This window comes from Chiloscyllium punctatum, chromosome 49 (assembly GCF_047496795.1).
Source record: "Chiloscyllium punctatum isolate Juve2018m chromosome 49, sChiPun1.3, whole genome shotgun sequence".
Lineage (NCBI taxonomy): Eukaryota > Metazoa > Chordata > Chondrichthyes > Orectolobiformes > Hemiscylliidae > Chiloscyllium > Chiloscyllium punctatum.
Genome location: NC_092787.1, coordinates 12,547,094 through 12,572,068, shown reverse-complemented (window position 1 = coordinate 12,572,068; position 24,975 = coordinate 12,547,094). Strand labels below are relative to the sequence as shown.

At 44.4% G+C, this 24,975-nt stretch overlaps 2 protein-coding genes across 7 annotated transcripts in view; one reads left to right on the top strand and one right to left on the bottom strand.

The window, feature by feature from the left end:
* The window catches only part of angptl2b (angiopoietin-like 2b), a 47,519-nt gene extending 43,469 nt beyond the window's left edge, over positions 1–4,050 (top strand). The window contains exons 4-5 of the mRNA XM_072565677.1: positions 981–1,251; positions 2,123–4,050. Of these exons, the coding sequence (XP_072421778.1) occupies positions 981–1,251; positions 2,123–2,322 (471 nt within the window). The 3' untranslated portion in view covers positions 2,323–4,050. The remainder of the gene's footprint in view (positions 1–980; positions 1,252–2,122) is intronic.
* The window catches only part of LOC140469439 (ras-specific guanine nucleotide-releasing factor RalGPS1-like), a 956,086-nt gene that overhangs the window by 638,949 nt on the left and 292,162 nt on the right, over positions 1–24,975 (bottom strand). The gene's annotated exons all lie outside the window — the stretch shown is intronic.

The following is a 24,975-nucleotide window of genomic DNA, read 5'->3' as shown; positions in this document are numbered from 1 at the left end:
CTCACCCACAAGCCAAACAGATTTAATAAGTCCAGCATCCCTTATGAAATATCTGAGAAAATAAACTTATATAACGCTTTCCAGCCAATGAACAGTCAGTTTATAACCAGTGAAGTACTTTGGAATTTTTGTTGTAATGCAAGATGCATTGCAGTCAATTTTGTTGACAACAAGCTTTCACAAACAACGATGTGACAATGACCAGATAATCTATTTCTGTGATGTGGGATTGAAGTATTGGCTAGGACACCGGGGATAACTCCTGCATTTGTCTTCAATATAATGCCACAGACAGCCTTTAGATCCAGCACAGGAGGCAAATGGGACCATAGTTTAATGTCTCATCAAATAAATCGCACGTCCAAGAGTACTGTGCATCCTCAGTGCTGCACTGGAGAGCCATTCCTGTGCTTAACCCTTGAAGTGGGACTTGAACAGGAACCTTGGGATTCAGACAAGAAAGTGCTGCCGAGTGAGAAACAGCAGAGACACAAATTAATCCTGTTAAACCCAATTTATAGATCATAAAGGAGGTTTAGAAAAGACACTTAATTTTATCCGTTCCAGGCTTTTTGAAGTAGCAGGCAACTCCTTAGTGAATTATTACAGGGAAGAAAGGTTAATGTACAATCTTTACTTAGTGCAAAGAACAAAGAATAAACAATTCAGTATGACAAAATTATATGTCAGTCAGAATTTCACAGACTGCACAGAGGTATAAAACATATTGATAAATGCTAGTATAACTCAAGACGCCCAAGAGAAAGCATAATTGCAATGCCTTCGGGCAAATAATATCTGATAACTGGCTATTGCGCTGATCCTTGTGGTAGGATTAATAAGCTTTATCACCCATCATTCTTTTGGGGGTTTTGATTACCGGGGGAGGTAAAAACCAAATTGTAGCTAAAGCAAAATCGCTCAGTATTCTGAACTCAAGCAAGTTAAATTTAATGTTTTTCCCTGATATTTTACCACAGCAAGGGTTCGGAAACATCGATGGGGAGTACTGGCTTGGTCTGGAAAACATTTACTGGTTGACAAACCAAGGGAATTATAAGCTATCAATCACCATGGAGGACTGGCAGGGACGGAAGGTATTTGCTGAATATGCCAGCTTCAAACTGGAGTCCGAGGCTGACAATTACAAGCTTCGGTTGGGACGTTACCATGGAAACGCTGGTGATTCCTTTACTTGGCACAATGGAAAACAGTTTACTACACTGGACAGAGATCGTGATGCATACACAGGTAATAACAACTTTACACAAAGCCAGAGTCAAAAATTAACTGTGACACTTCTCTAATTACATTTAAAATACTGCCAGAACGCTTCTATTTATTTACCCTGGCATCTCAAGTAGTTTTATTCCCCTCCTCTGTTTTACATCTGGACTGTCAGAATTAGGACGTATTCCTATTTTTAGTCAATCTTTTCCAAGGCCAGAAAACGTACCTTCCTCAGGCTTTGTAAGAACAAATAAATCTATATAATGAAAATCTAAGGTTGTTCATCATCTTCCCTGTATCTCACCACTCTGAAAGGAAGAGGATTCATTGTACACAAGCCTAATCCTAATACAGGAGATAGTGTTGTCAGATTGCTTGTAGTAATGTCCCCAGATCAATTGATTAATTTAGGTACTTCTTTCTTAGAAAAAAACAGAAAAAAGTACCAATAGAGTTCACAGACATCAGAAACTCTGCACAGTGCCAGAAGTTTCAAGTGCAGTGTGACCATTAGCATCATAAAACTAATGACAAACCATTGTCAATGAAAAACGTTGGCACACAGACATTGGTCATAAACCATAACAGGCATGGTCAGGCTTGAGCATGGTAAAGGAAGCCTTATGTTCTATTTACGTTAAAAACTTTTCATAAAGTGGAAAGATGGTGGAGAGGCCATTGTTAGACTGGGGTGGACAAAGTCAGAAGTCACATGACACCTGGTAATAGTCATTTAAAATCACAAGCTTTCGGATCACTGCTCCTTTGCCAGGTGAAGTCAGGACTTGTGTCATGCGACCTCTGACAGTCTCCTTACAGAGAAATCAAATTATGACACATTTGAATGATTCCTTCACAAATATCCTGTCACATTGATTTTTTCTTTTTGTAGGTAACTGCGCGCACTATCAGAAAGGTGGCTGGTGGTACAATGCCTGTGCACATTCAAACCTCAATGGTGTATGGTACCGTGGTGGACATTATCGTAGCAAGTACCAGGATGGAGTGTACTGGGCGGAGTTCAGAGGAGGTGCTTACTCTCTGAAGTCTGTTACTATGATGATTAGACCCAATCCTAACACTTTCCATTGAAAAAGAACTAGGTGTCTTGGAACACTCAGACGTAGGAATGAACAATAGCACTCTGTATTTGAAATCCGCCTTAAAATCAACATATGTACCAAGCTGTGCTTATTCTTCGAGATGAAAAGAAAAATACTTCTATGTATTTATTTCATTCAAAAAGTACAAATTTGTAATGTCATGTATACAAACATTTTTCTCACGTAACATCAATTTTCTCGTGAAAGTGCCGAGTTCACAGTATTTGTACTTGCAGTCTTAAAATATAGTATTGTAATAAAATGCCAGTGTGTTTGGGAGGATGTATTCAATCCAAAAACGTGCATTGAAAGAGCAATCTGGTAAATTCCTCGGATACAGCAAACTGCAGGCCTATGCAATATTTGTGTCTCACAGCAGGATTTCATTTGTTCCAGTATTCTGACGCAGGAAAGGAGTTCTGATGAATCTATGGGTATGTGTTGTACTCTAGAAACTCGGCTCCGAGAATTTCCACAGATGAATATTTCTTTAAAAATTGTCAAATCAAGAGTGCATGCTAAAATGTTTTCAATTTTTAAACATGGATAGATGTTGAAAAAAGCAAAATGGTCATGCGCATCCAAAACGACCTCTTCTCAAATTCTGCTGGTCACTTCGCCTTACTGGCCGCTCCCAAGCATGGAGTCAAAATTTTCAAAATAAAAAGAGGGGCAAAAAAATAAGTGAACTATGAGGTAAATGTGCAACTTTAGACAGCTTTGCATCTCAGAAACATGTGGGAATTCAAATGTGTGCCATCTTCTAGCTGGTAGTATTAGGAATGTGTTCCACTGTTCCCAAGATGTAATAATCCTGGTTTACAACCATCACGTCTGCTCAGATCAATGAAAGGCACAATTTATTCCACTGTCAAGGAGCAACTTTGCTGCTTTCGGAGGTCAAACCATTGCCCCATTTGCACCAACATGACACAGCATTTGAGGGGGAATATTAAGAGAATGATCTCGTGTGATAAGGAAAGAACGTTGGCCCTAGAATTCACCATGTGGTCACCAGTGTAACAGCCAGCACATTGACGTGAAATTTCTCCTTCCCTTATTTAAGTGGAGGCATTAGCACATTCTTGTAAACCCAGTGAAATTAAGCCATTTTAAGAAGGGGGTCATTTATCCAGTGAAAGTAATACAAGGCATTTCACAACACATTAAGCATTCACAATGGGATGTTCCATCACAATCTCCCATCCTTACTTTTCTTGGGGGTGGGAGTGGGGGAGGGGGGTAGGGATGGATGGAGGCAATTGAATTATTATTTTGGGATTGCAGCTTGAAAACTTAAGACAATGGGAATGATTGTGTGCGTGTTTGTGTACGTATATGTTTTAATTCTCAATTTTCTATCTTTTGACCATTGATTTAAGAATCTTCTACAGGTAAATGAATATAGCCATAAATATTTGGGGTGTGGGATGGGGGTGGGTGGAGAATGGGCTGCACACCCTTTTTTATTTATGCAATTACTCATCGTACTTTATTATAGTAGTTCTACTGCATTCTTGTGTACACCTTCCCTATGTCTTACTAGCTGTTAACAGCCTGTAAAATACACTTTGTGATTCAAACTTTGAGGCTTCATTGTAGAGTCAACAAAAAAAAACGTATTGCTATTGGCAGAAAAAGAGTTTTGTCTTTTGCAACATTGTCTTGACAGTTTCAATATAATCTTTAACTGCTGCAATAAATGTACTTAAAATAACATTTGCTAGTATTATTTACACTGAACACTGAGGACCAAGCAAACTTCAGAAAGCCAATATGTAGTGCTCCTGTGTACAGTTCATCTGGTTTCATTACTCCAGCGTTGATCAGGGACCAAACAAGGTCACTCCTTCTATACCACAGTTGATCCCTTAGCAAAGCAGCACCTGACTTGAATGTTTAACAGCTGTTGTTGGCAAAGGACTGGGAACGAGCATAAAGGTGTAACAGAGGGGAAAAAAAAGCAGAGAAAGAATGAATTGATGCAGACAGATTAACAATGCTGCATTTACACTGCACTGGCGAGTATCAGTTTAATCTTCCAGCAGATACATCGTAAAAGCGGAGATAGCTATACTGGTTAAACATTTTGTTTAGTCTCAGATCAGGTTTTTAAAAAAGGAACATGTGGATATTTCTATTTAAACCAGGCACAGCAGTAAAAATGGGATTTACATCTCACTGGGTGTTGGACCACAAAGCAGGTTCATATTGCATTTGCAGAATGGGACGAGACAGAGTAGAACTGCACTGCAGATTAAAAGTGGACAGCAATGATAAGATTGTAGCATCAACATTGCCCAAGAAATCCCATGAAATGCAGAAGTGTTGTCCATATTTATTTGTCAGCCAAACTGCCATCAATCTTTGTATTTTAGTCACCAAATAAAATATAGAATAATATTGACCATTATACCAGTAGCAAGCGAAGACCTGGCCCAGACAACAACTTGCAGTTACATTGTGGCCTTAACATGGGAAAACATTCCACAATGCTTCACAAGATGATTTTTGAACAAAGAAGATCTCAAAAAGTTAAAGTAACAAAGCAAAGTCAACTTCCAGTTAAAATATTCCTCAAAATAAACATACCATTTCACTTAGTACAACATTTAACACTTAACAGAACATTAGTTTGCGATTCTAAATTTCTAGTCCAGTTACAATACCACCAAGCCACCATCTCCCCTGGACACTGAATATATTGTTGCTAATTTTGCTGATGGCACAAAGATAGAACGGAAGTTATGAAGACGATGTCCCATTGAAGACATCTTAATCAAATGGGTAAGCATTTGGCAGGGTAAAGTACAGAGCTGAAAAATATGTTGCTGGAAAAGTGCAGCAGGTCAGGTAGCATCCAAGGAGCAGGAGAATCGATGTTTCGGGCATAAGCCCTGAAGAAGGCTAGCATTTTGTGATTCTAATACCAGCATATCCAGATCCCCCTAAACCTGTTTTGTGATCTCTTTCAGTTGAAATAATATTCTGCTTTTTGATTCTTCCCACCAAAGTGAATAAGTACCCAAACTGTACTTTACGCTGCTAGGAGAAAGTAAGGACTGCAGATGCTGAAGATCAGAGCTGAAAAATGTGTTGCTGGAAACAACACACCAAGTGATTAAACTCCAAACAAAATGGTATTGTCAATTACAAAAAGGGAATGGAATATAAAAGTAGGGTTTTTTAAAAATGGCAGTAATATAAAAGATTGATGAGACCACATAGCATCATCAAATCCCGACAGTGCAGGAAGAGGCTATTCAGCCCATCAAGTCTGCAGCGACCCTCTGAAGAGCGTCGCTCCCAGAGCCAACATCTAGAGCACTGTGCAGAGTTTTAGTTTCTGTAAGAAACCGCATAAAATCACATTCGAAGCAGTGCAGAAAAGTCAAGTGAACTAATTGCTGGGTTCAGGGGGCACCAACAACCAAGGAAAGTTTGGATCGGTTTGCCCCAAATCCATTGGAGAGGTGATTATATTGAAACATTCAAGATCCTGAGGCAACATGACAATATGGAAACTGAAAGGAGCTTTCACCTTCTGGTAGAGACTAGAATGAAGAGAGTCTAAAAAGCAGGAGGTCTTCCCTTTAAATGGAGATGAGCGGAAACCTTTTTTTCCCCTGAGGAATAAATCTTGGAACTCTGCCTCTCCCGTTGTCTGGTGAAGAGAGTCGTTGAGCAGAGTGGTACAGGACCTGAACGGTATGGGATACGGTGAGAGCTGAGGTAGAATCTCGCGAGAAATCCAGTGAGACCTTTTTTTGACATCAGGAATAAGTTGTTGCAGCTTTTAGAGTCATAGACATGTACAGCATGGAAACAGACCTTTCGGTCCAACCTGTCCATGCCGACCAGATATCTCAACCCAATCTAGAAAATTATATGCTGGACCTCAAGGCAAGGCATGGCAAGGCAGGATTCGTGCTATGCAGGGGATTATTGCTTGTTACCAACCTCATTAATTGCTGACCTCACATTATTAATGTGGATTATCATCCCATCTGCCAAGAATGCCCAAAGATGTGCAAGGTAGGTGGATTGGCCATGCTAAATTGTCCATAGAGGTCAGGGACATGTAGGCTAGGCGTGTTAGCCATGAGCAATGCAGGGCTGTGGTGGGATGCATGGACCCGTGAGGCCAAATGGCCTGTTTCCATTTTGTAGGGATTCTATTCTATGGAATTCTTAACATGGAAGTCAGAGTGGGTATCTGGCAACTCTAGTGCATACCTCACTCCAATAAACTTCACATTGGACACTGGGCAATAGCATCTCAGGGCACGCTCCATGGGCACCAGCCACACACACTGACATCTGATGTGTGCCAGCCTTGAAGAACCCTCATGTCACAGCTCCAATCCACATACAGGACATTTGAACTTCAATACCACACCCCGGGAGACTCTGTGTAACGCTGCTGCCAAGACACTGTTCAGGGACACATGCACCCAGCTCAGGGAGTGGACCTCCAGGCTCGTCACTCTCTCTCATAGCACTCACTCACTCACTCAGAATCTATCTGGGAGTGGAGAATTTCCACTCAAGAGGGCAGTGAATCTGCAGAATTCTTAACCGTAAAAGGCGGAGAAGATCAGATTGTCAAGTAAACTCAACGCTGAGATAGGCAGAATGTTTGATCAGTAAGGGGATCAAAAGTTCTGGGTATAAAGGCAGAAAAAGTGGAGTTGAGGGTTATCAGATCAGCTACCATTTCATTGAATGGTGAAGCAGACACAGCAGGGCTGAATGACCTACTTCTGCTCCTGTGTCTTATGGAGACTCTGGGCATCCCTGCCTTGCCATGCCTTGTTGTGCTTTGCCCCTCAGCCAGATAGATCAGGCTCACTGTGCTGCTGGATTGCTTTTCCATTTACAGTCAAAAAGTGCAGCGCTGGAAAAGCACAGCCAGTCAGACAGTATCCGAGGAGCAGGAGAGTCGACATTTCAAGCATCAGCCCTTCGTCAGGGATGTGAAATGATCTCCAGCATCTGCGATCCTCACTTTCTCCTGCCTTTTCATTTAACACAGACACAAAGCCAGGAGGTTTGTTTGTCATTGTTGGCATAAATCCTCAGTCAGGTCAAGGGAGATGGCTTTCAATCAGAGCACAGTCAGGGGCAGCCTCTGATACCCCAGTCAGGGGCTTGGATATGGTCAGTCAGCCACCAGGGGCAGTCAGAGCCATAACCTTCTCCTTCTACTGGATGAAGGATCAAATCTCGTGTAACCCACAGCTCATCTGGACTCTTTTTGCCCTACTGTGGGCTGTTTGCCTCGTGGAATAAGACAGAGGCATGACTCCTACGAGGTGAGAGTGGGGCACACAGCTGTGGCTTTTGATGCAGTTGGAGGGGAGAGCTGAGGAAGTGACTACACGGCACAGGTCACACCGGGTTAGTGAGGTCAGAGGTCAGGACGTGTGTCTGCGAAGGAGGTCGGGGTCGGACATATGTCCGCGAGGGAGGTCAGGGATGAGGACGTGTGACCGGCAAGGGAGGGAAGATTCTTTTTCAGGCAATAGTGAGAATGGTAAAACTTGGTGGATGGTGGGTACAGTTGTGGAGATAGAGAGAAAATGGAGACAATCTAACGATGCTGGTAGAGTGCACCTTTAGCTTACACTGCTAAGCAGTCTTCCGGATAACAGAGAGTGCGCTGATCCAGGTAGCAACCTCTCAGCAGGCTGGCATCCTGGAGAAGCCCTGCACCATCACCTCTGCCAGGACTGCCAGATCCCATCCCACAGAGGCAGGTGCTATTGTCTGCCACATCAGCGACAGAATGTCAGGAACAATGTAGGGCAGCTCCAGACAGACAGTGCTTGTCTGTGTGTGTGTGTGTGTGTGTGCACACAGTGGGTTTTTAAAGATGGTGCCCATCCCCTCGGAGGCTGTCTCTCAGCAGCAGTGAGTTGTTCTGGATATGGTGAGTGGCAGATGGTACTAGAACTGGATAAAGGGGGCACCCCAAGGGCGGGGTAAGAAGTTTTTTCTATTTCATTCATGGGATGAGAGCACCACTGGTTAGGCCAGTTATTGCCCTTCCCAATTGCCCAGAGGGTAGTTAAGAGTCAACCATGTTGTTGTGGGTCTGGAGTCATATATAGGCCCAGATCAGGTAAGGATGGCATTACCTAAATGGCGTCAGTGAACCAGATGGATTTTTCCTGACAATCGACATTTTTTTTTTTCAAAATTGAATTCAAATTCCACCATCTGCTATGATGGGAATCGAACCAGGTATCCCGAATATAATACTAGGCCATCACCTCCCCTTGATGAGGTGAGAAAATTCACTTGGCCTCAGAGAGAAGCCCTCCATGAAACTCAATGAAACTGACACTCAGCCCAAAAATAATGACAGATTCAAACCGTTTAATATCTTGGAGACAGAGGGAGATAGATTCTTGGAAACAAAGAAGTCAAAAGCTATCGGGGTAAGCAGGAAAGTGGAGGTAAGGCCATTGTCAGGTCTTATTGAATAACAGAGCCAGCTGAAATGGCCTCCTGCCCCTAATCTTCTCTGTTTCTAAGTTTGCAAGTTAAAATGGATTATGAAATTTGAGAACATGTGTTGCTTCACATATTTTGTGCTGTGCAGAGTCCATGTGCAAGAAAAATTTCTGTGGCACTTTGCATGACCACCAAACATTGCAAAGGACTCTATAGCCAATAAAGTACTTTTGAAATATACTCATGGTAACATAAGGAATGCAACAGTCAAATTATACACAGACAAACTCCTACAAGCATCAATATGGCCCAGATCAGATAGTACGTTTGACATTCAAATGGTGGTGCCATCACAGAATCCCCCACTATAAACCACCTTGTTAGTATCATTGACCAAAAACTCAATTGGATTCACCAGATAAACAGAGCGACGAGAAGAACTAGTCCTTCCCTCAAATTCTAAAGAACAGCTTCAGTGTTGTGGCTTGAAACTTAAGTAATATTAAATCAAGTGATAGTTGCATTCTTCACACTGAATACTTCATGTTTAAGGACGGGAAACTCTGACATGAATGACAATCAACATGTGTCTTGAGCCAGATTATCAAATAAATTACATCGGATCCACCTTGCCCAACCTCCAGAAGTTGAAGACTGAGTGGAGCAAAAAAAAGATGAATCTGGACTCCTGGGAAACCCTGGTGCACTGAGAACGCAGCAACCCTCCGGTAAGTAGCCCACCCAGACCCATTCCCCTACCCTATTACTCTACATTTACGCCTGACTAATGCACCTAATTTACACATCCCTGAAAACTACGGTCAAGTTAGCATGGCCAATTCACCCGAGCTGCACATCTGTGGACTGTGGGAGGAAACCAGAGCACCCAGAGGAAACCCATGCAGAGAACATGCAAACTCCACACAGACAGCTGCCCGAGGCAGGATTTGAACCCGGGTCCCTGGCACTGTGCTAACCACTGAGCTACTGTGCCGCTACTTACCTCAATAGTTGCCCAAGTTAGAGGAAGAAAAGCCTACTGTAGCCGTGACTAACCATAAGACTGCTGTCCCTGACATTCAACACCCACATTCTTCCCCTCCCCTCCCATAAGACATGGAAATGCCTTCCTCACAACCCCTGACCCAGTTTATCCCCTCAATGTGTTATCAGCGACTTGTACCCCTTACCCACCTGCTACCCATTGCTTGCCAATATCTGCCACTGTACTCATTTGCCACTCCTCTCCATCTGCCCCCATGCCCCTAACACCTCACCTCAGCCATCCTCGGACACCCTGTACCCTTCCATCACACCTGCCACACCGCGCCCTCCTGCCACACCGCACCCTCCTGCCACACCGCACCCTCCTGCCACACCGCGCCCTCCTGCCACACCGCGCCCTCCTGCCACACCGCGCCCTCCCTGCCACACCGCACCCTCCTGCCACACCGCGCCCTCCTGCCACACCGCGCCCTCCCTGCCACACCGCGCCCTCCTGCCACACCGCGCCCTCCTGCCACACCGCGCCCTCCTGCCACACCGCGCCCTCCCTGCCACCCCCACCCCACTCCTCATCATTTTATCCACTAATCAACTGCTGCCTCACCTGCCAGCCTTCCCCTCTTGCAACTTCACACCCTCCCTCTACATTATCCTATTCATCACCCACGTACCATCATACGTACACATGTACACACACACACACACCCACCCACACTCTTTATTCCCTGCCACTGGCATTCTACCCCTTATCCAGCCACTTTCTTCAGCTATCACCCTAACCCCTTCCAACCTACCTCAAACACCACCCCCTCCCCTGTCACAGCGGTTGTCAAAGAGCCGTTGGGTCCTTTACACTGGGGTACCAATATACATACCAACCAAACAGCCATTGATGTAGAAATAAAAGAGGGTATGGATTCCTGTGACGCTGTGCGATTTTCTGGACTGTGTTTTTGTTTGGATGGATGGTTATCTTGAGTAAGCAAATAGGCAGCAGTTTTTTTTTGTGATCGAAGGTCAAGGAAAGGGATTCTGTTACAGAGTGAAAGATTCCAAAAAAAGGGAGAAGAACAAGTTGACCGTTTCAGGCGATGGACAAATAGAGTCCATAGTAAGCAAAATCAATACATTGCAAGTGATTCTAACCCCAACATCATAGAAATAGTCATCAACCACCTGATACATTAATAACCAGGCTCCCAAATAATTTGCAAGAACAGGAGGAGGATCATGACGCACCAAAGAAACAGCAGCAGAGATTTGCCCAGCAGTAGCAAACAGGAAAAGCTGACAGAGCTAACACAACAGCAAGTGATGATGAGAAATTAATGCACCTTCGTTGTTTTGGGGCTGTCTAGACGGGAATCTCAAACAGAAATAGTTGTATTCTGGAATAGCTGGAACAATTCACTGTCACAGAAACAACATTTCTTCAACAATAAGAACCACATGTGGGCAGAACTGCCAAATTTTATAAAGTGGTTGGGGGGGGGGGGGGGGGGGGTGCGTGAGGGCAGGCAAGAAAGACTGATCGCAGCCCAAACCGCACAGAAAAGCTAGACACAAAACACCATCCCTCACCCAAATCAGGTACAAAAATAAAACAAAGCAGCTTGCCAAGGCATTTAAGGTGGGTCATTAGAGAGAGTGCACCAGTTCACGAGAAATCTCCAAAGTGCTTTCGGCATGCCTTTCCAAGTCAAGTATTTCCAAGGTTATAGTTGTTGTTGAGTTACTATATTACACTGCCATCTACAATATAGAGAATCCTTACAGTGTGGAAGTAGGCCATTTGGCTCATTGAGTCCACACTGACCCACCGAATAGGATTCCACCCCGAGGGCCACCAAAAGGACCCAGCAGAATCAAACAAGCAAAGGAATGACGCATTCTTTACAAATAACTCAAGCATACCAGTGAGCCAATAAACATTCAAAATTGTGCTTCATAAGACCATTTGACCACAGTTAAAGCATTAATCCAGAGTTGATCACCGTGCTGCAGGAAGGGAGTGATCACAATAGATTGGATGCAGGAGAGATTCAGGAGACATTGCCACGAATAAAAAGAATTCCAGCAATTAGGAAAGGTTGGATAGGCTCAGGGAAATATTCTTTTTTTTAAAAAAGACAAGGCAGAGAGGAAATTTTATTCCTTTGGTAGTGCAGAAGTATTGCTGAAAAAGCAAACCTTATTTTTAAGCTGGTCTTCCCTGCGTCAAGACCAGTAACACTGCTTTGAAGCTGCACATTGCTGTGTTGATGCTGCACTGACGCATCCCCTTCTGGTTTCTCTGGCCCCTACTGCCTCATGTATCTTTGAAGTCCGTGCGGCAGCTGGAGAAGCACAGGGATTGCAGCTGGCAACTTAACTCGATTGGTAAGTAATGCGCACCAGTTAATGATAACTGACAGTTAACTGCTAAGCTTTAAATTTTAAACCTGACAGTTCAACTCAGAAAAATGAACCAAGGAATGGCTGTCATCTATTTTGTGCAGTTGAACTAGGTACAGTGCGAGCACTATTTAAAACAAAAATCTTTCTGTAAAGAGCAGGGCACTGTATTAATATGTAGCTTCCAGTATGCGCAAGCGCGTGTCTCGCTAAACCCCAAACGAATTGTCAGTACAATTCTTCGCATGCTCGCAGAATCATACCTAATGTTGCAAATTCCACACAGTTGCCCGAGGAGAAAATCGAACCCAGATGCCTGGCGCTGTGAGGCAGCAGTATGAACCACTAAGCCACCGTGCCACCCCAAATATTTGATACCACAATCAAGCAGTAAAATGGATAACATTATCCTCAGTTAAGTGCATACAATAATCAATATGGTACAAAAGCAGATAAAACCTTTCCATAAAATCCTTTATATGGACCAGGTCAGCTCATTTTCTTTCCCTAAATCTGTTGCACAAAGTAACATCCCCCGAGTGCTGCCTTTTGCTGGTTTTGTCCCTTAAGGTCAGCATTGCTGTCAGAAATAAAGCTCCTTCGTAACCTAAATGATTCCTCTTTTGAAAGCCTGTGGATAGGTTGCATAACATTCTCAAGTTATCAACATTGTGTCAATGAACCTCTAACTTATCAACTGAGAGAGTATCCAACTGAAATCATACTAAAGTGCAAAGCCTTGTTTGGAACCCTCCACCGGTCAGCAAAACAATTGGATACAACACTCAGACAGCATGAGAAAAAAGGAAAACTGAAAGACCAAACCTACACCTTGGGAAATGCCAATGTTATACACAGCAACTGCCCCCCACTCCAGGAACACTGGGTCCATGTCACCTCACAAATCCACCAAAACCTTACCCCAAAGGCAAAATACAGTCCGAGCTTTTACCTAGGAAAATAACTTGAAGTTGATCTATATCACTCACTGTACATTCCCCGTCAAAAACATCTTTTAATCAAATAGTGCCCCAAACAGGAATTTATTCGGTCAGCTATTTTAGAGGATGTTGAGTGAAAAAAGGGACAGGCAGTGGGTGTCATGGATGAAGACATTGGTCAGGCCATAGGGGTGGTGATGAAAAGCAAAAAGGAAGATGGGAATTCAGGCCAGGAGGAGGCAGAAGACCATGGAAGAGAAGCTTTGTTTTGCTAAAGGAGATGGTAAGGGATGATGGACTTTCAGCTGAAAAACCGATCTCAACCTTGGTTGATAACTTATCCCATAAGATCTCCATTATCTTCATTATCTCATAAGATCTTCCCACTTGCTCTTGGAGGTGAGAGAGTAGAAGAGGCACAGCGTGAATGTTAGAGGAGGAGAAAAAGGAGTCAAGATAATCTTTGCCCTAGAATCTGATCCAGGCACAGTTGACTGCTTTGAGAGGATCGCAAGGCCGAAAGCACTGGTCTCAAGTATAAATGTCAAAGTAACAGCAGTGCCTGGATTTGAGAGAGTTAATTAGGGAGAGCCACCAGGAGGAATGCTTAGGATTGGAGGCAACAATTTCTCTGGGAATGGTGGCATCAAGGCCATAAAACTCTCCCACGACTTCTCTACTACCTTGACATCATTCCTTAAATGTGGTGCCCAAAACTGAACACAGAATTCCAGCTGATGCCTAACTACAACTTTGTAAAGACATAGTGTGACTTCTTTCTTTCCATACTCTGACTGCATAACAAGCATCTCATTTTTTAAAAACTAAACAGGTATTTCAACTGGTTCTGCAATCTTCCGGGTCTACATACAGCTCCAAGGTCTCTGTTCTACATCTTTATTTTGTTTTTGTTGCCTCTTTTCATCCTTCCTTCCAAAATGTAGAGGCCGCATTTCTCACGCTGCACCTCATCCTCCATTTTCCCAGTGCTTACCCTTCTCATTGAGCATCCATAGCCTCAATATCAGTGACTAGAGCACAACATGATCGTGATCTTGTGACCTGACTAGATCGCGGTCAGGTTTTGGTCATTATAACTCAGATGCCTGTCAGTTTTGGTTGCCACTGGCTGCTTGAAACGATTACCAACTGAATTTTTTCAAACTTCAACTATTTTTCGCACCCAGGAAGACAAGGTAACAGATGTATGGGCTGACTACCAATTGCCAGTTCCCTTCCCAGTCAAATAGCTTCTTGACTTGGAATGCTATCACTGCTCCTTCACTTCCTGGCAGGCTAACACTCTGGAACTCCCTTCCACTGAACACTATGGCAAACCTTTCACCCTTAAGACTGCTATAGCTCATTTGTTCACTCTAAGGCAATTAAGGACAGGCAATAAATGTTGGATCACATCCTTTGGATAAAAAAAAACATCTGCAGCAAATGCCAATTTTATGTTGATGGTCCTCTCCAATGGGTTTACCGACATGAAAACTTCATCCACCTGCTTTTTACATAGGCCCAGCAGTTGATTGTTGGCATCTCTGGCTTGGAGATACCCAACATCAATGTGAACACACATGGAGATTCCTGTTGTCCATCGAACATGCATAATTTCATCAATTTTAAAAGTATTTCTACAAGGTCTGGTTTTAAACACTGTACTAAAAAGATGAGTGGGTGGCCATTTTGCTCTAGTTAAAAGAATGTTAATGCCAAGTTCCTCTTTGATCGCTTAGGAGTTTTCCATTTTACTGCTTTCTGAGAAAGTCATTTTGCCACACGTTCAGGCTGACTAAACAAAATCAAGCCAAAAATAAATTAAAATCAAAACAAGTAATCCTGGCAATTGATGCAGAGAGAGAATAATTTAACAAATGTAGCACTGTAGGGGGAAGTCCACCTTCAAACACCAATGCACTTCTCAAAAAGATGTGAAAGAAACCTATCAGATATTCAAATTTTGCTGGTTATTTTAGCCCTGTTACGCATTTGCCAGGAATGGCTGTGTGTTGTTACTTTTAACCTTTGTAAATATATGGCTTACTTACAAGTATGTGGCTGGCTGCCACTGCGGATGTACTCGGCATTCGGAGGCCTTTGGGGACGCTCTGTTACGCGCGTGTGCAGGATAAGGTCACATGGTGCATCGCACCGTTCCAACACAAGGTCACGTGATGCACTGTTTCACGCGCCGGAGGTGTGCAGGGAGGTCACGTGGTACTCCATTTCGCGCGCAAAACAAGGTCACGTGGGGTCGAACATCCGGGAATGGAAGGAGGTGGAGAATGGAGTCAGGCTAACAACCAATCAGAAGATAATCCCACCTCAGTGACTGCATAATGTTTTTTTACTATATAAAAAGACTGGGTCTGAGACAAGGGTGTGGTATTTTTCTGAACTGACACACTGTATAGTTTGTCAGGGACGGAAAGGTCAAGACCCAGAGCTCTGTATGCTTTATCCACTTACTGTAGAATAAACTCACTAAGTGTGAGACCGAATATCTTCTCCTATTGCTTCATTTTAAAGAACACACAGGACTTGGCTCACACATAGAAGAAAGTAAGTTAGTAGATCGAGCCAGAGTCCAACAATTGGTGACCCCGACGTGACGAAGACGGAGAAGTGATGGAAAAGAGAGAAAATAGAAACAACGGACAACTGACGTTTGATGACAACAACAAGCGGCGCCGCATATAAAAAAAGGTGAGCAGACGCCTGTTTATATCGAAGTTCTGCAATTGGAAATACTAAATTGATTGTTGTCATTATACTGCAAGTGTCCTAGTAAGAGTAAGTGGATAAAGTTTTGATATAGTACGTACAGGTTTAAAGTCCCTTGGGGTTAGAGTCCCCATAAAAGCAACAAGGTACGTAAGTGTGAGGAGGTTTAAAGTCCATTGAGCAGGATCTCATAAAAGCAATGCTCACAAATTGTGGTGTATGATTGATGTGTTCTATGTTTTAAAACTTATATTGGGGAATGTACAGAAGGTGGCAGAACAGCCAATAGTGTGTTGAAGGAAGGGACAGTGGTGTCTCGGCGAGAGAGTGAGCTATCAGTAGGAATCTAACGGTAACAACAGCGACACTGCTGATATATCTCGCTGAAAGGGTCAGTTGCTCGGGTGTACTCTATACAAACTGACTGGCCACCGGGGTTGTCTCTGATTGGGTTAGTTGTGCAATTGTACTGCATCCAAACAATTGACTGCTAGACGCGAGGATTAAAATAAAATATGTAAGATGAAAGGGGAATTTGATAAAGAGTGTGAGGAATACGGAGGATGTTCTTTTGACTTAATATTGCCCGTAAAACAGCAGTGGGCTAAAGCTAGAATTCAGTTAGTTAGTGGGGTTGCGAAGGGTAAACAAAAAACAATGATGGAGAAATATGATAAGATTTGGGACGAATTACAACAACAGGGCAAAGTCCCTAAAGATGAGGAGAGGGAGAAATTGCCTTCGTTTTTAGGAACAGCAGAAGAGCAAGCTAAATTAGAAGTTGAAGAGCACATGAAGGGAAAAAAAAGGTTCAATATTAGTTCGAAGAAAGTGGACAAAAGAAGGTGAGGAGAAAGAAGAGAGGAGGATTTATCTGCATAATATGACGTTAGCCTGTATGGCGGTAGAAACATTGCAAAAGAGGTTGGGTGGTACCTCTGACCCAGATCTGGCGAAGGATATAGATAAGCCACGACCATCCACGTCCTTATATCCTAAATTGCCTGGGGTACAACCACCGCCCCCATATCCTGTAACACAAATGCCACTCACGTATGTTCAAGAAGGGGTGTTGGATGTGCAAGAAGTAGGAACAAGAGAGTACGAAGCAGTAAAAGAGAGACTTGCGGAGACAGTAGAAGAAAGCATTAGAAAGGTAGAAAAACTAACACTAGAAGCTGCACAGAGAGTTAAAGAAGCGGCGGAGGCAAGCAGGGTGTTAATGATGCACAACAGAAACAATAAACAGCCGAAACAAGGGAGACATTCATTATTGGTAGAGCCAGCTGCTCACTCGACACCGTATAGTGTTGAGGGTGAAAAGAAGGGAGGATTACTTAATTCTGGTCAGCTATTGGATGACGGGTTCTCAGACAGAAGAAGGAGAGATTTGAGGGAACAACGACAGAGAAAAATTGGATGTGCGGGAACCTGAAAATAGTACAGATATTGAGGATGCAGAATCCCTGACAGAGGATGACCCTCACAGCTACCCCGTCACTTTGAAAGGCTCACTCACAATGCATGCTGAACATGAACCTCCAATGCAGCCCCTATCTGAGCCAGGTTATAGCCTGCGTCCCAGAGACACATTATGACAGTCCGTACAGTTTCAGCACCACCAAATGCCATTAATTTACAGAGGCTCTTATTTGGGAGATGTTTATCAGCCCTTCACATTTACTGACATGAACTGCATCCTGGATAAAATGCCCCCACCCACGGAGGGAGGTGGGCCCTGAATGACTAAATTTTGCCAATATACACTAGGGTACAAGTTAGCTATGGACGATTGGAGAGCTTTATTGGGCAAGCAATTGAATATGTGGGAAATACAGCAGATTGAAGCGTCTGCGGGGACCACCTTACTACCTGATCGGAACCGTTTGTGCAGCATGCCACCTGTGTGGGAAGGGCAATGAGGGATAGATTTCCGATTCCACCAGGAGCGATGCACTCACTCACCTTCACAATGAAGGAGGGTGAGGATATGCCTGCCTTCTTGGCTCGGTGTAAGGGCACGTGGACACATACTGCGGGGAGCCATCCAGGGTCAGGTCAGCTACAGACCACGTTATTTCGGAATGCCGTTATGGCAGGGATGCCTAAGGAAGTAAAGGCGGCAATGGAGAGTAATCCCGATATCCCAGGTTGCTCTACAGAACAATGGGAGAAACACTCGACGCACCACATGCAGCGTTACAGGATGAAGACAGAGGAATGAGTCAAGTGCAGTTGTTGAAGTTACAGCTCGATGAGGCTAGGAGGAAGGCTAAGGATACAAGGAAGGCCTCCCAAAAAGCAACTAATCAGATAGTTCAGCGACCATCGCCACAAAACATCCTGCCCAGTCTGGACTCAACACCTGATGGGATGCCTCCCTACTCCCAATATGGGGGCAAGCCTATAGGTGTTTCAAGAGGACTGCGTGGTAAAGGGAGGGGCCGCGGAGCACCAAGAGGTCAGCCACCCAACACCTGTTTTGCATGTGGCCAGCTCGGGCATTGGAGACAGAATTGTCCCATGCTGTGGGGACCCCCGGGAGGGCAGGCATTGATTCGAGGACAGTATGTCTGCTCAAGTCAGCCTCCTTTTCAACAGGCTGCTCAGCCTTACCAAGTCTCAAATGTAGCTGCAGCCCCGGTGCAAGGACAGTACCCCCAGACTATGCCGGAAGGGCAGGGGTATGAATATTGACAGGGCCAGAGAATCCAGGGGCATGTGGGGTTGGCAGACCCCTATATGCAAATGAAGGTAATGGACAAGACTCTGTCTTTTTTGGTTGACACGGGTGCAAGATTTTCTACCATCACTTGTGATATACCTCGGTCAAATATGTCATCCTCCAGCGTCCAGTTGGTAGAGTTCTCGGGCAAACCAGAAAATCTGCCTTTGACATCACCACTGATCACATCAGTGGCTGGACAGACGTTTCGTCACCGGTATATCTCATCACCTTCATGCCCTATGAATTTGATGGGTCGGGACTTGCTGGTGAGATGTGGGGTTTCGGTCCTGTGCGGGCTAGATGGGCTGGTAGTGACCTTTCCTAATGGCTATTCTGTCAACTGTCCTATGAGAATGATTCACTCTGGATCCCAAATGATGCTATCACCAGACACATCACCAATGGCAGAAGGGCAGTGGGCAGATATATACTGGGGACTCCTCGAACCCGAAAACAGGCAGAACGGTGGTATACAGTCTTTATACAGCCCATGGTGACCCTGGGTTCAGATGCTGCATCCCTATGCTCCTCCTGCAGATCCCCTTCACATTACCCTGTATTATGATCGTGATGATAATGACATTTATCAGCAAGCATTCTATCAGCATTTAGAAGGGACTCAATGGGATATTTCCTCTAGTTGTATTCTGATAGGGAAAGAAGGTGTGACGGGTGTTGTTGAACTGACTGCGGAACAGTTGGAATGGTATGAGATGTCTGAAGAAGCTATACCTCATCTCACATTGGCCGTGCATGCTGAATATCAGGCCAAGGATCTGGGACCTACGTCTAAACGTTTGATGGCGCTAACTGATTGGGTTTGGACTCAGTTACCCGGTTTACAATATTCACCATCAGAGGAAGCTTACAAAATTGTGTACAGGACAATCTGCCTATGACAACATAGGCAGATTGAAAGGTTTCATGGTAGAGAGAAAACAGATCATCCACAGGCTGCAGCGATGCTTGATGCTCTACCAGATACTTTGTGGTCAGCAAGTTCAATGGACGTTGGTCACTGCAAACACGTCACACCAATCACATTCGATTTGATTGACCACACTCCGATTTGGCAGAGACAATACTCGCACAAACTACAGGCTGAAGCCGGCATTGCCGACACAATTGAAGGATTGTTAGCAGCAGGGGTGCTAGAACCCTCCCAGTGAGCCTGGAACACTCCTATCTTACCTGTAGAGAAGCAGAATACTGGTAAATATAGGATGGCCCATGATTTGAGGCGGATTAACAGCGTTGTGTCTACTCCAACAGTTCCAGTTCCAAACCCCTATACTGCAATGTCTGTGCTGACCCCTGACCATAAGTGGTTCTCGTGCATTGATCTGGCCAACGCGTTCTTCTGTTTGCCCTTAGCTGACCAGTTGGGGGATATTTTTTCTTTCACCTATAAAGGCCAACAACTACGTTATACAAGGTTCCCTCAAGGCTTTGTTTTGTCGCCGGGGGGTGTTTAATCAGGTACTGAAACAGCAGCTGGAGGACCTGACACTCCCAAAGGGGGTGACATTGATCCAGTATGTGGATGACATTCTTTTGGCCGCACACGGCCATGTTTCTTGTCTGGCAGCCACAAAGACGTTGCTGCTTCGCCTGTATGAAGTTGGTTTCAAAGTCTCATGGGCTAAATTACAACGCTGCAGACAGACGGTGTCTTTTTTGGGTAGAGTGATTTCCGCTAAGGGAACAGGTCTCTCTCCGTCCCATAGATCCTCCATTCTGGATCATGCCAAACTGATCACTGTAAAGGACATGCTCTCGTTTCTTGGGTTGGCAGGATATAGCAGACAATTCGTTGAATCATACGGGGAGCTCACTTTCCCTCTCAGAGCCACGGTTAATGAACACGGCATGAGAAATTTGTCGGCCCATTTGCAGTGGACCACGGAGGCAGACGAAAATTTCATCTCTCTTAAACAGGCCCTAACGCGGGCTGCTGATTTAGCGGTCCCGGGTTACAAAGAGCCATCTTTCCTCGATATTTCTGAAGGATTACACACAGTAAATGGTGTTCTTTTTCAGAAAAAAGGGGGAGGCAGGCAGGTGCTGATGTATGTAAGTGTTACCCTTGACCCAATAGAGGACAGACACCCACCATGTACAAGACATGCAGCAGGGGTAGCAAAAATTCTCCAAAAGGTAGCACATATAGTCATGGGTCATTCACTAACGGTACTGACGACACACAGTATAGTGGCCTATGGGAACTCAACGGCCTTTACAATGACGTCACTGCGGCAAACCAGGTTAGAGAAGATCCTGAATGCACCACATATAACTTTTACACATAAAGGGATCAACATGGCTGATAATATGGGAGAAGGAGAGCCCACATATGTGTGAGGAAAGGATACAGAGAGACGTCAAAGTTAGGACAGACTTACAGGCAATTCCATTAGTAGACCCAGAAGAAGTGCTGTTCACAGATGGTTGTTGTTACAGACATCCAACTGAAGGACCTAAAGCAGCCTATGCAGTGGTGAGATGGACAAGTGGGGGATTTGAGGAAGTGTTGACAGGAAAAGTGACAGGCAAAGGATCAGCCCAGTTGGCTGAACTACATGCAATGATAGCTGCGCTAGAATGGTCAGAGGGGAAAAGAGTAAATATTTACACCGACTCTGCATATGTGGTAGGGACAATACAGGTAGAACTCAGTCAATGGATTAGAGCAGGATTCTTAACAGCAGCGAAAACCCCAATTAAACATGAAAAAGATATGAAAAGATTAGCGGAGGCTCTAATGAAACCTGCAGGAGTGGCTGTGGTCAAGTGTAGAGGACATGATAAAATCAGATACAGTAGTAGTGAAGGGCAATCAGGAAGCAGACTTAGCAGCAAAGAAAGCAGCAGGGTATACAGCACGGTATATAATGATGCAAACAGAGAGAACAGTGTATGACCTGCTGCCTGCTTGTGAGGCGAACGTGTTAATCAAAGAGCAGCAGAAAGCCTCTCCTCATGAACTGACAGTTTGGAGAGAGAGAGAGAGGGGCCACAGAGTCAGAAGGGATTTGGAGGTCACCAGACAGTAGACCAGTCCTACCCCCAGGGTTGATAGCTTCCATGCTCCAGGAAGCTCATGGGTTGACCCATTGTGGAAAAACACAGATGCAGAGGGATCTGACACATTGGTGGCATCCGTTCTTGCCAGCAATGATTGAAAATTATATCAGGGAATGTAGAACGTGTACAGAATACAATGTGAGACCAACAGTGAAACCATACGAGGGAAAATTCCCTCTCCCAAGAATGCCAGGTCAGGAAATAGTAATCGACTACACTGACATGGTAGAGAGAGTAAACAGATACTGGTACCTTTTGGTAGCAGTGGATGCATACACTGGTTGGCCAGAAGCTATACCTGCAAAAAAGGAAGACGCAAAGACAGTGATCAAATTTTTGATAAACCAATACGTTCCAATGCATGGGTTTCCAAAGAGAGTCAGGTCAGATAATGGCACACATTTCAAGAACAAAGACCTGCAAGAAGTTGAAGCAGCTTTAGGACTGAAACATGCATTTGGGACAGTGTACCATCCTCAGTCACAGGGAAAAGTGGAAAGAATGAATCAGTCCATAAAAGGAAAAATAGGAAAAGTCTGTGCCCAAACAAAGTTAAGTTGGGTGGAGGTCCTACCCTTAGCTTTACTGTCCATTAGAAGTTCAGTAAACTCCATCACAGGATTTACCCCGTATGAGCTTACAACAGGGCAGCAGTTCCCGGGACCAGGAGCCGGACTACAGATCTTAGAGGGAGGAGAAACCTCCCTAAGTTACAAACCTTACTATGACCAACTAACAGCTTTGGTGTCAGCTTTCTCCAAACAGGTCGGATCGGAAAAGGGGGTCCTACAGAGCCAACCGCCATCTACCACGGATTGGGTCCTGTTGAAAGAGATCAAACGGAAAGGGTCGGAGCCAAGGTGGACAGGACCCTATAGGGTTGTGGAGAAGACATCTCATGCGGTCAGACTACAGGGGAAAGGCGAAAGCTGGTACCATTGGAGCCAGTGTGCGGCTACGGAACCGCCAACGAGAACTCTAGAACAGATACGAACAGAAAACGAGTAAAAGGGTTTTACACTTTTGCCTCTTACGCGAAGAGGATTCTGAACAGAAGGGGAGAGAACGGGGTCGGAAAGCAAAAGGACTTTGTTTTACATATATAGGCAGGTTGTGTAACGGATATAATGTTTATCTTTGTAAGAAGCCCACATTACCCTCACCTGTGCGGGTTGGGAGTTTTTGCTATTCTGTTATGTATAAGTGTTATGTCGCTGCTAATAGGGGTATTAACCACGGGGGACACACACACCGATGAGGGAGACAGTCCCAGGCGCAGAAGAGCAATGGGACAAGGGGTGGACAAATGTTTAAGGGAGGCGGGGAGTCAGGTACACATCAGACATGATAAAAACCATGGTATAACAGTTTGACTTATGCGAAGTAATTCAGTGTGGCCACAATCCAGGAAGCTGGAGGGGGTATGATGTATACCTTTGTGTGCATACCAATTATTATAGATGGTGCCCCACGTGGCATCATGTACTAACTTGGACTGGGGTAAGATGGATGCCCATAAAGTCGCCATCCTTAGATAATAGATGGAAGGCTCGAGACCATGTGAGCCTTACTAGGGGGCAACTTGATCATTCTTCAGAGATGAAAAATCCCCTTTTGTTAACTCTGACAGGATTCACCATTAGCCCCAGTCCCGAAGTACGGAAGCGCTGCGAAATCCAGGATAGCAGCTTTTACTTTGTAATAGGGGTAGATCAATCAGGAAAGGATACCATGGGACTAGTGAAGGTAACCTTGGTAGATCCTCCTGCCCACCAGCCAAAAATCGGAAACACTACAAGCGTGCAGCTAGAACAAAGTTCAGGAGTTGTGATGATAGATTCCAATAACATTACGAGAGATGACATTATTCGACTAGCTACCGGATCTGGTGATAGGAACACGTGGCTGGACTGGATGACAGCTACCGCAACCTCAATGAACAGGAGTAATTGCGTCGCGTGTTCCTCGGCTAGGCCAACCCTATTTACTACCCCAGCCCCATTGTTTCCTAATGTAGACCCAGCAGGATTTCATTGCATGATGGCCCTCACCATGTAGGCACACCCTCCGAATTGTACCACCTTAAGTGTTATTTTCCCGCCTGTAAAGAATTCCACGTTACCTCCAATCTTTACCCCAAGGGTCAACAGTTACACTGGTTTCACTCGCAGTTCTACTACATTCTTGGGAGACATCCCTGCTGACTGGTGTCAGGACACGATTGATGTAACTGGCTGGAAGAATGCTAGCTCCATGGTTTGGGCTAGAGCTGATCTCCAGTTGGAGGACTTGGTTATTAATTGTAATCAAAGCAGAAATTGCTGGAAAACAGCAGCAGGACTGGCAGGATCAGTGGAAAGAAAGCAGATTAACTCTTCGGGTCCAGTGACCCTTCTTCAGGACTCAACTGTGTTAAAGTTAAATTATTGATACAATTATCAATTGCCATGGAGTGATGGGGACCTCTTATTCCAACTGGATTTCCTCAGACTCTGAGGCTGTTGCGACAGGAATCTTTATGCATATAATGCATTAAGAATCGTTTTAATCATTGATTACTGCAAAGCTGCTCAAGGCTAAAAAAAAACAGACGACCTACCACATGTTCACCAGCAATGGTATTTCAGATATTGTGGTTTCAGACCAGAGCCTATCGCTCACCAATGAGACATTCAAAGTGTTTGCAAAGACACTGAGCTTTCAACATGTCATACATTTGCCGAGATACCCTTAATCCATCGAGGAGGCAGAAAAAAATGGTTCAAACTGCAGAAGAAATCTGGATAAATAATCCTGATTATTTTTCCCCTGCATTTTTACCATTCTAACAAGCTCTCTTCAGGGATGTCCCTAACAGAGCTGACGGGGCACAGATACCCAACTCAACTTCTGACATTGCTTTAATCATCTCTCGGAAGCAGGTTACTGGGCAATCTTCATTGTTTCACAGAAGGAATGCTGACTCCAGGAGTTGTGAACATAGATTGAATGCTCCCTCCTCCACATGTTGCAGACATTGGATAACGGGCAATCTCTGAACAAAGGAGCTTCGCAGAAAGGGTGCTATCAGAGAGTAATTGATTGGGCAGCACTGATTTGCAAACAACGTCATCCATGTTTTCGGGGGTAAGGGAAAAGGCAATCAGACAGCATCAGCAATGTGCCACAAAATGTCACTACCATCACCCGATCCCTTGGTCCAGACGATCGCGTCAGAGTACTTGGTCAGGCTGCCCAATCAATCATAGAATCCCTACAATGTGGAAAGAGACCCTTCAAAGAGCATCCCAACCTATCCATG